At 35.5% G+C, this 16,509-nt stretch overlaps 1 protein-coding gene across 1 annotated transcript in view; it reads left to right on the forward strand.

The window, feature by feature from the left end:
• Window positions 1-16,509, forward strand: part of CRB1 (crumbs cell polarity complex component 1) — a 158,178-nt gene that overhangs the window by 39,744 nt on the left and 101,925 nt on the right. The window contains exon 6 of the mRNA XM_039252663.1: window positions 6,017-6,199. Within this exon, the coding sequence (XP_039108594.1) occupies window positions 6,017-6,199 (183 nt within the window). The remainder of the gene's footprint in view (window positions 1-6,016; window positions 6,200-16,509) is intronic.

Consider the following 16,509-nt stretch of genomic DNA (forward strand, 5'->3'; position numbering starts at 1 on the left):
CTTAACATATTTTTAACCTAATTCTCACTAGGATTTCATTGATAGAAATAAGAGAGCATTTCATCTGTCTTCTTTCTTGATCCACGGGAAAAAAATGATAAACATATGACTATTTAAAATCTGGTTGTTATACGCTCACTGATCATCTATCCCTTTCTATCTTTCATTTTACTGTCTAAGGGAAAAATAATTCTATGGCTGAGGAGGAAACGTGGAGACTGAGGTCAATCCAGTTGTTAGTAGCTTCCTATTGAAAGGCATCTCATTGCATAAGGGACACTTAACAGGCTTTGGCTAAATGTATTTTGTAGGTAAAACAAACAAATGTGAAAGTGTAAAAGGAAATTCGGAATTCTGTGGCTCAGAAATCTTTGTAGGTCATGTGTCTGCCTACTTCCTGGTAATCAATAGGGCATGTTTTGTTATCTTTGGGTTATTGGCTTGACTTAAATATTGAAAATTTTCCAAAATGTATTTTTTCACATTCTTATCATCAGTCAGCACTCCACATTCAAACAACGCCCTGTAAAGGATCTCTATCTGGAAGCAGAGGTGGAATGGACAGTTTGGGAGTAGAACAAATCCATCACTTCTTAACTGAGTGACATAGGTGTTCACATCCTCATTCTTCAGGTCCTCATCTGTAAATGAGGGATGAAAAATGACTTGTAGTATTAGGAAGAATAAAATTATTAAAATAGAGCCTGGAACACATTAGGTACTCAAAAAAAAAAAAAAAAAAAGCAACTATTATTACATACCAGGTTCTACAACAGGAGGTAGGAATTACATATGAGAATAGTTTCTGTTCTCTAGAGGGTTTGTAATGAAGTCATGCATTTAAGAAGACCTACCTTAAGAAAGACAAATCAATATGTGTTCCACTCATTCATGGATTCAATCATTTAACCCCCATAGAGTTCAGTACAAATTATATATATATATATATATATATATATATATCAGAGGTCTAGGGAAAAAAAGACATGGTCCCTTCTTCCAAAGAATTTAAATTTTAGTTGGGAGACTGTGAAAAAATGCGTAGAGTATGATTTTTGGTACAATAAAAAGCTATAATAAATTCTGTAACAAGGAGTAAGGGGAGAGGTCCAGAGATGGCCTGACCCAATAGGCAGCATTTTAGAAAATCTGAAAGATCACTAAGCATATCCCAGAAATGTACTCACTAGCTGTGTGACTTTGGACAAGAAACTTTACTGCTCTGAGCTTTGGTTTCTTCATCTATAAAGCAAAGATGATACTAATACCCAGTTCATAGAGTGGCTTTAGAGATAATCCAGTAATATATATAAAGTTCCTAGCTCAGCCTAGCTGATAGTAGGCACTCAGTAAATCTTAACTAGGTACCAAAATTAGGAGACTGACTCTTCTAGACCCCATGACTAGCACATAGCAGCCCATTATTTATTTAAGGAAAGAAGAGAAGAAGGAAAAAGAGGACAAAAGGAAGAAAGGGATACAGGCACACATGGAAAAGAGCACATCTGAGAGTAGAACTTTGAATGATTGTTCCAAAATGGTGGACTACATAGGGCTGGTGGCAGAGAGCTGGGGCTGGGCAACAAGACAGGACTCAAGTCAGATCACATGCTGTTTGTCTACCCTGCACACTATGGGGCAGATAGATGGCATAACCTGACCTGTTGATTTAAAAAGAACTCTCTGGAACTTTAGTGGAAGATGATTGAGAGAAATAAAATGAAAGGCAGAGAATCTAGTTTAGAAAATGTTCTGCAGTAGTTTAAACAAGAGATGAGGCTATTTGCCAGAACTACAACTACCTGTCAAGACAGACATGATGTGGGAATTCAGAAAGGAGCACAGACTTAGGACAGGTCTGCTTCTGAGTTTCTTTCCTGGGTGAGTGGATCAATGGTGACTTTGCCCAGATAGAAAATTCAGAGTCTCTTTGTACTCTTACTGTGACATATAAAGAGAAGATTTAATGCTACAAGCTACCCACTATCCAAGAAACTCCTTTAGATTGTAAGACCACCACAGTTGAAGGCAATGGCAAGAACCCACCACTGTAATTGCCTAGGGTCCTCATTTCAAAAGTAATTAATTACAAGAAGTGTCATTCATCTTAAATGCTTATCTTAAAAGTTTTCGTGTTACCCAGGTAAGATCGGATTGGATTTGTTTAAAAAAAGAAAAACATAAGAACCCTGGGGACTTGACTCAATATCACATTGTTTCTTCATACAAAGTTTATGGAAAAACTTGTTAAAACTATTGAATATAGCCTTGACTGAAGGAATCTATTTATATACATGGTTAAAGGGAGCAGCAAACAAAATTCCCACAGGACCCCAGTGGTGGGGACAGGGCTGGGAAGACCATAAATCAGAATGTTCGCTATAGGAATCGGATAATGTATGAGTCAGAAGGCAAAAAAGGATTTATGAAGGCTTTAAATTACTTCTACTCTGGCCTGCATAGGAATCTTGAGACTTACACTAAGAAGAAAATTGAAAATAGTTCGAGCTTTCTTCAATGAGTTCACTGTAGCAAACAAATACCAGTTTATAAAAACTTATAAAAAAGTAGAAATACAGGTTTAAGAGACCTAGGGTTCTTGGGGAGAGGTCCCCACAAAGGATTGTGGGATAGATCTGACATGTGCTTTTAGTTTCCTTTTTCCTCTATGAGTGTCTTCTTTAGATGGTTGAGACAGACCCCCAAGGATCACATGTGATGTATGTCTTATACTGTTGAGCAACAGAATTTATGTTGTGGTTATGATTTGACATATGAACCCATTCAAGTTTTTATTAAAATTACAAAATGAGCAATCATATCATGTTTTCATTATTTGCTTAATAGTCAATTCTCTAATTTACTTGCAAAACTAGAATTATAATTTAAATAGCTGATTATTGTTGTTTGACTCTCATTCAGTCGTTGATTGAATATCTACTATATATGCATTGCTTATATTGGAAGGGTGAATAAATAGAAAGCAGTCTCTGCTTTGTGGAGCTTATAGTCTATTGAGGAAAGCAACTCTACATAAAATAATATAAAAAAATAAAAATTATCATGAGAGCAATGAAAGAAATAACTAGGTGATATTAGAGAAAATGAAGGGATCATATTTAGATTTGTTCATGAGGAAAAGTCATTCCGAGAAAAGTCATATAAGATTAAGTCTCAAAACCAAGAGCAAGCCAACCACAGTCTTGGAGGAGGATATTCTAGGGGAGGGAACCATGTCATAAAGACCCCGGGGGAGAAGACATTCTAGGGGAGGAATTAGAGATGGGAATGAGGCCAGATAATAAAAACCATTTTAAGTTAGGGATGTTCAATTTCATTTTGTGTGAAAGCAGAAGCCATTGAAATACCATGGTCAGATTTATAAGTTTTATAATTTTGGATTGTAAATTTTATTTTAAAAACATATTTCTCAGTGGAGTTAAGTGACACTACAAAGATCTTTAGTTGACTGTGAAGTCACTTGTATTATAAGTCAAATTATGTTCCTTTAAGAACTTCATATATCAGCTTATATATGTATAGTGCTATATAAATAATCTTATAAATCAATAAGAAAGACAGTCTAATGGGTAAAACAGGAAACAGGCATGAAATGATTTTTAAAAATTCCTCCAAAAGTTAAATTCAGTAGTAACTGGGGAAAATGTAAACCCAAACAACAATGAAGTATTATTTTTTTATCTAACCAACTGTTAAAAAAGGTTATTTGGTGATAGCAAATGTTGGCAAGGGCTTGGAGCCATATGTACAAGTCATCCAGTGCTAATAAGTACATGGAAGGTAAAACTACTCTAGGTTTTTATCAGTATCTGTTAAAATAAATGTACATAATCTATAACCCCGACATTCCACTTCTAGGCATAGACCCTGTGTTATATTCAGATATTTGCATAAGCATGAATATATAATGATAATATTCACTGCCATATTGTTTGTACTAGCAAAATGTATATCAGTCCACTAAGCATATGGTTAAATCATGGTACTTCGATGTTACAGAATACTTTGCAATAGTTAAAAATTATGTTAGATATATATTGCTAACATGGTTAGATGGTGCAGTGAGGGAAAACAGCAAGTTCCAGAAGGATGTGCAGAGTGGAATTCCAGTTATGTCAATACACACACAATGTATTTATACTTATATCTGTGAATACATGTAGTTGTTTTAAATAGGTGCACATATATGTAAAACCAAAGAAAGAGTTCTGGTGTAGACTTTTATATATAATATTTAAGTATTTTTATAAAGTACTAAATCATTACTGCTTTATTGTTTTTATTCTTGTCTATAATAAAATGACTCAGCTAAATCCATTCAAATACAAAATAATTTTTTATTTTGTCTTACTGTGCAGAAGTAGTCATTTACCTTTACTTTGAGTTTTAAGAAAAGAGTTTAGGGTTGGCTAGGAGGACACTGCTGACTTTTTGACTATTTTCTTACGTATTTTTTTCTTGATAATAGTTCAGTATTTGGGGAATTGGAGTCTTTATGATAATCATGAAATCAGGGTTCTCCTGAAGTCCCTTTTTTATTTCAAGCCTTATTAATCAAGTCTTTTATTTTTTTAACTTTTTTAATCAAGTCTTTTAAAAAATATCTATCACTATTATACAAGTGATTCCCTTGCTACTGCTATTTTCAAGGAAGCCTTAACAACCTCTTTGACCTCAGCTGTGGCAACTTCTTACTTGACATGTCTCCAAAGGCAAGGGAAATAAAAGCAAAAATGAACTATTAGGACCTCATCAAGATAAAAAACTTCTGCAGAGCAAAGGAAACAATCAACAAAACTAAAAGGCAGCCAACGGAATGGGAGAAGATACTTGCAAATGACATATTGGATAAAGGGTTAGTATCCAAACTCTACAAAGAACTTACCAAATTAACACCCTAAAAACAAATAATCCAGTGGAGAAATGGGCAGAAGACATGAATAGCTACTTTTCCAAAGAAGACATCCAGATGGCTAACAGACACATGGCAAGATGCTCAACATCGCTCATCATCAGGGAAATACAAATCAAAACCACATTGAGATACCACCTCACACCTCAGGAAACAAGAGATATTGGCAAGGATGTGGAGAAATGGGAACCCTCTTGCACTGTTGGTGGGAATGCAAACTGGTCTGGCCACTCTGGAGAGCAGTGTGGAAGTTCCTCAAAAAATTAAAAATAGAACTACCCTACAGCCCAGCAATAGCACTACTAGGAATTTATTCAACAAATATAGGAGTGCTGATTCATAGGGACACATGCACCCCAATGTTTATAGCAGTGCTATCAACAATAGCCAAATTATGGAAAGAGCCCAAATGTCCATCTACTGATGAATGAATAAAGAAGATATGTTATATATATATATAGATACAATGGAATACTATTTGATGACGAAAAAGAATGAAATGTTGCCATTTGCAACAACGTGGAAGGAACTGGAGGGTATTATGCTAAGTGAAAAAAGTCAGAGAAAGACAAATTATCACATATTTTCATTCATATGTGGAATTTGAGAAACTTAACAGAAGACCATAGGGGAAAGGAAGGAAAGAAAAATACAAACAGAGAGGGAGGCAAACCGTAAGACACTCTTAAATATAAAGAACAAACCGAGCATTGATGGGGGTGGAGGGCTGGGGAGTGGGAAACATGGGTGATGGACATTAAGGAGAACACCTGTTGGGATGAGCACAGGGTGTTGATGTAAGTGATGAATCACAGGAATCTACTCCCAAAGCCAAGAGCACACTGTATATAACTTGACAATAAATTATATTAAAAAATAAACAAAATTTAAAACATTGGACTTGCAAAATCAAGGAAAAAAAAAAAGAACCCTTCCCTTACCGTATTCTCCTTGCTAGCTCCTTAAGGGCAGCGCATCGTCTTATGAATTGGTGCCAGTACAGTAGTTGGTGTCCTTTCAGGTATTAAACTCTATGATTGAGGAGCTCTGACTCAGCAGCTTCTCTGAACTTTTATCCTGCAGGATACACGGGTACCCAATGTGAGACTCACATCAACGGATGCCACAGTAACCCCTGCCAGTCTGGTGGGATGTGTATGGAGCTGTCCTCAGAGAAACAATATGGACACATTGCTCAGCTGCCTTCTTCATTCAGCTACCCTGAAGCCTCAGGTTATGTTTGTATCTGCCCCCCTGGACTCACAGGTGAGGACAAGGGGAGAGGAGATGACTTGACTTTCTAGCACTTTATGGTAGATCATGCATTTAACCAAATGGTGTGTTAGCAGTAAGATCTGTGCTGTATCAACTCTGTTGCTATGGTGCAAAGGGTCCCCCTTGTGGGCATAAAAAATACCATATTTCATATATCCTAGTTCTTCAAATCACAAGGAAAATGTTTAAAATAAGGATAAAAGAGGTGTACAAGGGGGAAATATTTTTTATGCATTATACTAGGAATCGGAGCCTGACTCAAATCCTCTACTTTATAAAGAGAAAATGTTGGAATTTTTATGTTACTAAATTTTATAATGATGTTAACATTTTATGTTATTCAAATTTGCCTTTAAAAAGTTAATGCACGGGGCACCTGGGTGGCTCAGTCGGTTAAGCATACGACTTCGGCTCAGGTCATGATCTCATAGTCTGTGGGTTCGAGCCCCGCATCAGGCTCTGTGCTGACAGCTCAGAGCCTGGAGCCTGTTTCAGATTCTGTGTCTCCCTCTCTCTCTGCCCCTCCCCAGCTCGTGCTCTGTCTCTCTCTCTCTCAAAAATAAATAAACGTTAAAAAATTTTTTTAAAAAGTTAATGCACTTATTCGTATTTACACTGAGAACAATTATCTAGTCTCAAGTAATCTTCCTCCACTATGTTATAGTTAAAGTTGTTCATATATGTCAAATGTAAGTGATTTTATCTTTTTTTATAACATTCTTACACTGAAACCCAGAGGAAATTCACATGTATATTTTCTAATGAACAATTGTGTTGTGTCTCTTTCCATGTTCTGAGCATTTTCAGAAGTTTGGAGGCAGTCCCCATTTTTGGTAATGAGTAGCAGCTGACCTACATCTGCATAGACACCACTGAGAAAACTAATTACAATCTAACTTTTCCATCTTATTTCTTCTTCAATAGATTAATTGATACCCGAGGAAAATATTTAGGTTGTTATTGAAGCTTTCTGAGAAAAAGCAAATAAGGAATAAGAAAAAAGAGGAGAGTAGGTGACTATTTACACTTACTATTCCCTTTCTTTTAGAGTTTCAGTTGTGAAGTTTAATAAACTTTGATTCATGGCAGTGTTTGCTGTAAGGTTGCTATAGAAGGTATTTCCTTAATCACTGTCCCCTCAATGAGAACACATAGGAGAAAAATCTCTCCAGTGTCAATGTCAGGAGAAGCAATTTTTCATGAACAACTTCTAGGCTTCATGGCTTTCCCCTTAATAAAAAGCATGCAAAATAAATCTTGATAAATGATAAAAAGCATGAAATAAATCATGGAATACATCATATTTCCCAATCATAAAGGCTGCTTGAAATCTTATCAGTTAATGTGGGTTCTACAAGCATACAGTTTTTTTTTCTGGAACATATTTATGTGTTTACCTTACCTGGGATTATTGAAGTTTCCTGTTTCTTATAGATGCCTCTTTTTTTTTTTCTTATTTAAAAAATTATTTGATCTTAGTATAGTATATATATTTTTGTCAGCTATTTTAAATTCTTCTTGAAACAGGTTAGGGGAGTTATAAATTTTGTTAAATATTGGACTTAAGGTTATAAAGAGGAAATTATATTGAAGTTAGAGGCCATTGCAAATATTACCTCATTAGACAAAAGGACATAATTGACCAATGAATCTGCAGATCCAAACAGGAGAGGCAGTCGAATGTTCTGGAAAAGTGTGTTGGCCTCGATTTTTGAGAAGCTGCCAAGAATGACTATATGAATAGAGAAGTCATGGCTGTCCCAAATCTCTATGGCTTAATGAAATCAGTTATTTTTCACTGATGTAAATTCCAAAAATGGGTTCTCATGATTGTTTATCCTCTGAATGGTAATTCAGGGTCACAAGCTCTTCTTTTTTCCATCTTCAAAAATGATTTCCAAGTTTATAATGCTTTTCTGCCACCAGCCACTATAAGAGGAAAGAAAATGGAGCACAGCATCTAGGTTTTTATGGACCAGTACCAAATGTAGTGGCTATCTCTTCTATTCATATTCTGTTGGTCAGATTTAGTCATATGACCACATTTAACTACAGCACAGACTGAAAAACTCTAGTATGATTGTGTACTTAAAGAGAAGACAGGTTTCATGAACAGTTATCCACTTTGTCTTCTCATTCTCTTGATAATGTCTTTCCTAAAGCAGAAGTTTTAAATTTTAATGATATTCAGTTTATCAATTATTTCTTTCATGGATCATGTCTTCAGTGTTGTATCTAAAAAGTCATCAACTTACCCAAGGTTATCTAGGTTTTCTCCCATATTATCTTCTAGACATTTTATAGTTTTGCATTTTATATTTAGGTTTGCAGTCCATTTTGAGTTAGTATTTGTGAAGGGTTTAAAGTTTGTATTTAAATTCACTTTTCCGCATGTAAATGTCCAGTTGTTCCCCTGCCATGTATTGAAAAGACTATCTTTTATTCCTCCATGTATTGAAAAGACTATTGCTTTGCTCCTTTGTATGTGTTCAATTGACTGTATTTACATACATTTATTTGCTGGCTATCTATTCTGTTCTATTTATTTGTTTGTGTATATTTTGCCAATACCATATGTGATTATTGTCTGGAAGTCTTGAAGTTGGGTAGCATCAGTTCTCCAAGTTTGTTCTCTTTCAGTATTGTGTTGCTAATCTGGGTCCTTTGCACGTTCACATAAACTTTAGAATCAGTTTGTTGATATATATGAAATTATTTGCTGGAATTTTGCTTGAGATTTTATCAAATTTGGGTGAACTAATAATCTTGAAAATAGTGAGTCTTCCTATCCATGAATATGAGATATGTCTCCACTTATTTAGTTCTTCTTTGATATCTTGTATCAGAGATTTGTCATTTTCCTCATATAGATCTGGTACATATTTTGTTAGATTTATACATAAGTATTTCATTTTCGAGGTGCTAATGTAAGTATGTTTTGAATTCTGCTTTTTCATTGCTGTTATACAGAAAACAATTGACTTTGTATATTAACCTTATCCCCTGCAACTTTGCTATAATGGTTTGTTAGTTCCAGGAATTTTTTTTTTATCATTTCTTTCAGATTCCCTACATAAATAATAATGTTCCTGCCTTTTTAAAAATTTATGTTTGCATAGTATATCTTTTTCCATCCTTACACTTTCAACCTACTTGTCATTGAATTTGAAGTATCTTATAAACAGTATATTAAACAGCATATTATAGGGTCATGCTTTTTACGTTTTTAAAATTTTTTGTTTTTATTTATTTCTGAGAGAGAGAGAGAGAGCAAGCAGGGGAGTGTCAGAGAGAGAACGAGATACAGAATGTGAAGCAGGCTCCACACTGACTAGCTGTCCGCAGAGAGCCTGACGCAGGGCTCGAACCCACAAACTGTGAGATCATGACCTAAGCCAAAGTAGGACACTTAGCCGACTGAGCCACCAAGGTGTCCCTAGGGTCATGCTTTTTAAAGCATTTATCTTGGAAATTTCTGCCTTTTAATTAGTGTGTTTAGACCATTTTCCTTTAAGTAATCATTGATATGTTCAGGTTGAAGTCTCTCATTTTCCTATTTTGTTTTCTGCTGGATTCGGTATTTTTCTTTCCTTGCCTTTCTGTGGGTTACTTGAACATTTTTCAGGATTTCATCTTGATTTATTTATAGCACTTCTGGGTATATTGTTTTGCTTAGTTTTCATAGTGGTTGTTCTGGGTATTAGAGCCTATTGGTATTAACATTAACACTTTGACTGAAATAGAGGGACTTTATTTCCATTTAGGTTTCTTTATCTTCCCCACTTCAGAATATCATTGTCTTGAAGATCCGATGGTATTATATCTTATTTTAATCACTACATATAATTTAGATAACTTGTGAAGAAAGTTGACAATTCTTTTCTTTCAGCATTTGAAAAATTATACCCCATGTCCTTCTACAGTCCATGGTTTAAAATAAGAAACCTGGTGTCATTGAAATTGAAATTGAATGTTGCCATATAGGTAATGCATCATTTCTCTGGATGCTTGAAGAGAAAATACATGCTTGTGATAATACCTTCACCTTTGTCTTTAGTTTTCAGAATTTTACTTATGATGTGTTGGTGTCCATTTATTTGAGTTTGTTCTATTTGGGTTTCATTCAGCTTTTCAAATCTGTGGATTTGTATCTTTTGCCAAGTTTAGGAAGTCTTTATTTCAAGAGATTTTGTAATTGCTTATTAAATTATTTTATGATGATTTATTTAAAATCCTTGTCAGATAATTTCAACATCTGATGCAACTCAATGTTGATATCAGTTTATTTTATCATTCAGTTTGTGGTTTATCTGGTTCTTGGTACGATGGATGATTTTCGATTGAATTCTCAACATTTTGGAGGTTATGTTAGGAGATTCTGAGTCCTATAAGAATTTTTCAAAAAAATCTTAGCAAGTAGTGACCATCTTAGTTTTGGCAAATAGGTCCTGGCTTACTTTGGTGGGCTATAGGTCCAATTGTAAGTTAAATTTCAGAGTTGTTGCAGTGTTATTTTGGTCTCTTTTGTTCATGTGGTGCCACTGGGGCCCCCACTGGTCCTGACTAATGATATAAATGACACAAATTTATTTTTTACACAGCTGTACAAATTTGCAGTTCTATCACTTGTTAGATTAAAAAAATTTCTATCATGATGAAAAATATAATTGTTTATAATACATTTAATGACAGAGCATCGTTCAAAGAAGCATTGGAGTTGTTAAATATAGCTACAAACTATTGTTTTTTATTATAATTAAGGATGTGTTTGTTACTCTTCACTACATGTATAGTTACCTTCTATGTTGAAAATGGTTATGGTTGCATATTCAGTATAATTTTCTAAGTTTTTATAATTAAAAGTGAAATATACTACAGTATAAATTAACTCAGCGTCCCAGAAGACAATATTCAGGGAGATAGAAATAAAGAGAGCTTGAGGTTATGGAAAGTAGAAATAGTGAGAACAAGGAGGCAGAGAATTCTGGTGACAAGATCCAAGCCTCTCTGAAGGAAGACTAGCTTTTATCCATGGTTTCTCTGTGAATTCCAACAAGTACAGCAAGTTATCATGGCCCAGAGGAACCAAATGTCTCATTCAATGAAATAATTGAGGAAAATATGAAGATCCAGTTAGGTATTTTAATGACTTGGGAACTCATGGATCTAGTTGGAATAATGGTTACTATTCTCTAATTCCCCAAAATCATTAAATAAAGTTTCCTTGGCAAAATATCTTCACTACTGTCATGACTGTTTTGTGCCCATAGCTGCAGTGCTCAAATTGAAATAATGGTTCATAAACACTTGATTTACAGGTCGATGCGTTTATTTAAACCCACATAGTCACATAATTTTAATAGTAAGTTAAATAAATCTATAATCAAAGAAAGCCTGTCATTGCATAACACTGTTTAGTCCACTCCAAAATCAGTAAATTAACTTTATTTTGTTTGACCATCCTTGACCATTACTGGAAAGAATGTTGGCTGCTTCTTTCTATTATGTTTTAGCTTTCCGTTTGGGGCAGTGGACTCAGTTATAGGGATATAATAATGAAAATACATGATTTCTTCCCAAAGAAAACTGAAAAACCATGATGAAAAAGATGCACAAAAATACAAGAGAGTTTCATAACTGCCTCAGTGAAGCCATAAAAAGGTACAGACAAATCAGAAAAGATGACCTATTTATACTATTTATGCAAGGTAGAATTTATTGGAAATTACAAGAATCCAAATGACTTGATAAGTTAGCATTTTTTAATACAAAGGACCATGTTAATTCTAAAGATTAAGACAGGATCTCATGACCTGTGTGCTTATCCTTGAAGCATCCTGTTCTAACCAACCAAGCTAAATTAGAAACAATTGACTAATGTTTGTAATGTTAACATTTTGTTTCTGTTTATCAAAGTATGGTAGTGATAATACCTTTAACAAGTTTCCCAACTGTCTCATAAAGCAAGTCCAATTTTCCATTCTAAATTTTACTCCCAACTCCAATTAGCATTTACTCCAACTAAAAGCAACACCATCACTGGTCTCTGGAATGCTATATTATTGTCTCTGAGGCTGGGATTTATTCTGCTTCACCCATCTGCTCTCTGCGTTGAAAGATTTGAGGAGTGCAGCAGGGGATCCTGTGAAGTCCTGGCTTCAAACCTCAGGCAGAAATAGCGGGGTTTTTAACAATAAACACCCCGATGAGAGCCACCTGGCAAAGTGACTATCTACAGGAGCTCTCAATTCTCAGGTTCATCTGCTTCAAGCACAATGTTACTAAAAATGAAGCATTCACTTTTCCTTAAAAATGAAATCCTGTCACTTTACCTAAATCCAACTGAAATAGGCATATAGAGCCAAACACATGGCATTGAAAGTGTCATGTATTCATGAAGCATTGAGGTATATGGGACAGTCAATATGTCCTGTCTAGAGAGAGATTTTTCAATAGAATTTGCTTATTTGCTGACTTTATGTTTTAGGCTTATTGTTGTTCTTAGATTTTATTGTTTTTCTTATAGCTACAATTTCAAGTTTGAGAGTATAGACCCTAAATAACTTGAACAGATATTTGATACACATATAAAACTATTACTCTAAAAAATCAAAATCTTGTTTCAATCTTTACTTACTTAATAAAACATGTATTAATATTTCCAATAGATTCATCTAATTCACTTCCTCTTACTTTGTTATGCAGATTAACTTCTATACACAAAACTATTCGTAGTGTGTATGAGCACATTTCTGCTTGAACTACTTTCAGTTTTGCTATGGTAACTACAATAATCAGGAAAAGTGTGCCACCTCCTTGCACATACATTAATTTTGAAAATCATGTTTATTGTGCTTACTACCTGCTATCTACCAAGATATTATAGCTGGTAGGAAAATGTAATGGTCATGATTTGTAGACCAAATATAGAACAAATACAGAGAATGGGCATATCTGTGATATTCTAATGACAGAGATAGATAGCCATGCCATCAAGGGTCTTGGCTACTTTATAGGTCAGCGTCATTTTGTTGAGGTTGAAGGAAAAGCTCTCAAATGAATAATCAGCAGACTGATGTAAACTCTCCAAATCCAATATTTTGGTCATGTATTAGAAAAAGATTAGTTTTCTGAAACAAAGGAATTACACCATTATAAATTCTTTACTAGGAGATTCATAATTAAATTCTCAATAATTCACATTGTTATTCCATAGGTGTCATCCTTGCAACTTCAAGGACCAGAATGGCACCTTTTCATGTCAAGACCCTATTTTCATGTGAGAGGAATGGGGTACCACCATTTAAAAAAGCTGTAGGGGCAGTAACATTTTCTAATCATATGCAGGTGTTTGTTAGTGCAAGAAATTGAACAAAATGTTCAGAGAAGAGGTTGAAGATACTAGGATATGTACTTGCTGTGGACTATACTGCAAACCCTCTTATGACCTGGTCAACTGCATATTTGCTTCTTGTGATTGTGGCCATATTAATACCACATGTCATTTTCTAGCTGTCCATGATCCCCAAAAGTTTCTTTAAGCATGGTAATCATTAGGAAGAACAAAATTAGTGACCTTCACCTGACTTAATCAATGGTTATAGCTCTTATACCAAAGTTCATTGCTGTAGTTATTGAGAGTCTGTCTTCTGACAGTAATGAAGAAGACGCTTCAGAAAGATCTTTCTCCCTGCTGCGCCCACATCTTTCTCCCCAACCATCTCCACATCACATTCACCTGGAATTTTACTTAAGCCCTGGATAGCTCAGTTCCCAGTCCTAGGGAAAGTATTCAAAACCTTAGATTAAATCTCTTACAGAAGGGTTGGATCTCTTTTTACCCAAAAGAGATTTTGTTATACCTGCTCTTGGTAAAAACCACTCCTACTTACATAGTGATCCTCTTCACCTCCTCTTAGACATTACATAAGCAACAATTCCTGAAAAGTATATAATCAGATTTGACTATAACTTCCTCTAAAAGTTTCTTAGAAGTAATCTCACCATGACCTACAGGTGAATGTATCTCAGCCCCCTCTAGATGCCCCAACATCCAAGTCCCTTAATGCCAGGTCCATTGAGCCTTGGTCTCTTATGGAAAAATGCTCTGTGCACTCCCTAATTTCATCCAATTTCCCACCCTTTTCTGGACTTCCCACTCTGTGCTAAAGATCTCAAGCTTTATTATTAAGCTTCAGTTACCAATAGCCTTAACTTCTTATCCAAACATTTCTTTCACCTACTTGCCTTAGCTGAAATACAGCTATCTTCTCAGGATACTATTTCTTCTGCAGTCCTCTTAAATGGGGGCAGTTTTATGTTCTCCCAAATCCCATGTTCATCTGATCCTGAAAATAAGCTACATATCCTTCTCATTTCATTGCTACTTCTAGGCAGTTGCTCCTCTTTCTTCATTCAAACTCTCAACTTATTTTATTATTTTTTTTTTTTACTCTCAACTTATTTTAAAGCATGTGTCTTTGGATAATGTCACCCACTCCCTCTCCTCACTGCAACCTTCTTCCCACCTCCTGTTACCTTCCCTTCAATCATTGAAGGTCTTAGTATTGTACTCCTTTCATCATTCTTGGAGATTTCAACACCCATGCAGAAAGTCCATGCACCCACTATGGCCCATTGGCCTACTTATTTCTAAAGACATGATTACCACCTCACAACTTACACTTACCCTATGGTCACAGTTTTATCATCACCAATAACCTCACAAAAAAAAAAAAAAACCCTCACTTTCAATCATTCTATTCTCTAACCATAATCTTTATTTTTTTCCAGTTCTGTTAACTCCAAGACTTTTTTCATTGTTCCTAGTCAATTTTTCTAATAATTCTTTTTCTTTACTAATGACCTCATCCCTTACCACAGCTTGGATTTCATGGTCTAATCCTTTCATTATTCCCTGCTAGTATAATTATATACTGTCAGCAACCCTGATCCTGTCTCTCTCCATTGGACTTACCTGTCAAAAGTACCCTTCTAATTAAACCTAACACTCTACTTTCTCCATACCTACAAGCAATTTGAATGTGGCTGGAGAAAAAGTCACAAGTCACCCACTGCAGTGATGAGTATCCCTTTAAATTTATGACCCCACATTTCAAGGAGGCCCTTAGTACTAGAAAACAATCCTTTGGGAGTTCTACTTCCCAAGATGACCTTTTATACTTTCTTTTCCTCCAAACTTCCAATACTCCCCTCTTTGTTACTCTAAGTTTATTTTCAGATTTCTGATTTCAGTCAGAGAAGGGCTACCTCATCTTCCCTCTACTAAACCTATTGTTGGATCTGAGATTTGCTTTTAACCTAATTACAAGCTCATAACTTAGTGTGTGAATGCTTCATGGATGCTGGCAGAGGACATAAGACTTTTAAGTCACAAAAAAGGCCCACACAAAAAACAGCATGAGCATCAGATTTACCTCTATTGCTCTTGCATGCAAGTCCCACAGAATTGACACTATATATATGGACCAGATGAGTACTACAGAGGCATAACTGAAGGACACTGAGGTGGGGAATCCTCTCTTTTTATAGAAAACAGTATGGAGCCTACTCTTCGTCTGAGAGGAAGACATTACTTCAGCCTTCGCATTTACTTGCTGTCAAACCAACCCCAAAGAAGGGTATGGGTATAGAGCAGTCAGGGCCGTGCATTCTTGGCATTCTTAGCAAGAGCCTACTATGATGCACAAGGCCTGTGATGGATTGCTTCTTGCAGCAAACCATCCCATTGCCACACACATTCTTGGCTAAACTAGATTTTTCATATGAATATGCCACTCCACTAGACACCCTGATTAATCTTTCAGAGATTGGGACCAAATCTGTTTTATTTGCCTCATGCAGCATTTCATTAAGGATACTGTTAACAAGACTCTAAGCAATAGGATGAGGTCAGCATGTAATATTGACTTCAATTCTACTCCCCAAGGTCCTGAACTCAGCAAACTGAGTAAATCCCAGGGGAGCCATTATTTCAGATAACGAAGATATAGTCTAAAGCCAGTCTGTGACTTATGCAAGGTTGCTTAGACCCTCCTGGTGATTCTTTGATGTCATTACTAATAATCACAGGGGTAATAGATGAGTAACGCTCACCCTCAGAGGAAAGACCTTCTTTAACATACAAATATATAATAAAGAGGAATGCACTTCATTCCAGTTTGGAATTTTTTTTTTTTACAAATAGTTTATTGTCAAATTGGTTTCCATATAACACCCAGTGCTCATCCCCACAAGTGCCCTCCTCCATGCCCATCTCCACCCTCCTCCCCACATCCATC

This window comes from Hyaena hyaena, unplaced genomic scaffold (genome assembly GCF_003009895.1).
Source record: "Hyaena hyaena isolate Hyena2069 unplaced genomic scaffold, ASM300989v1 scaffold_429, whole genome shotgun sequence".
Lineage (NCBI taxonomy): Eukaryota > Metazoa > Chordata > Mammalia > Carnivora > Hyaenidae > Hyaena > Hyaena hyaena.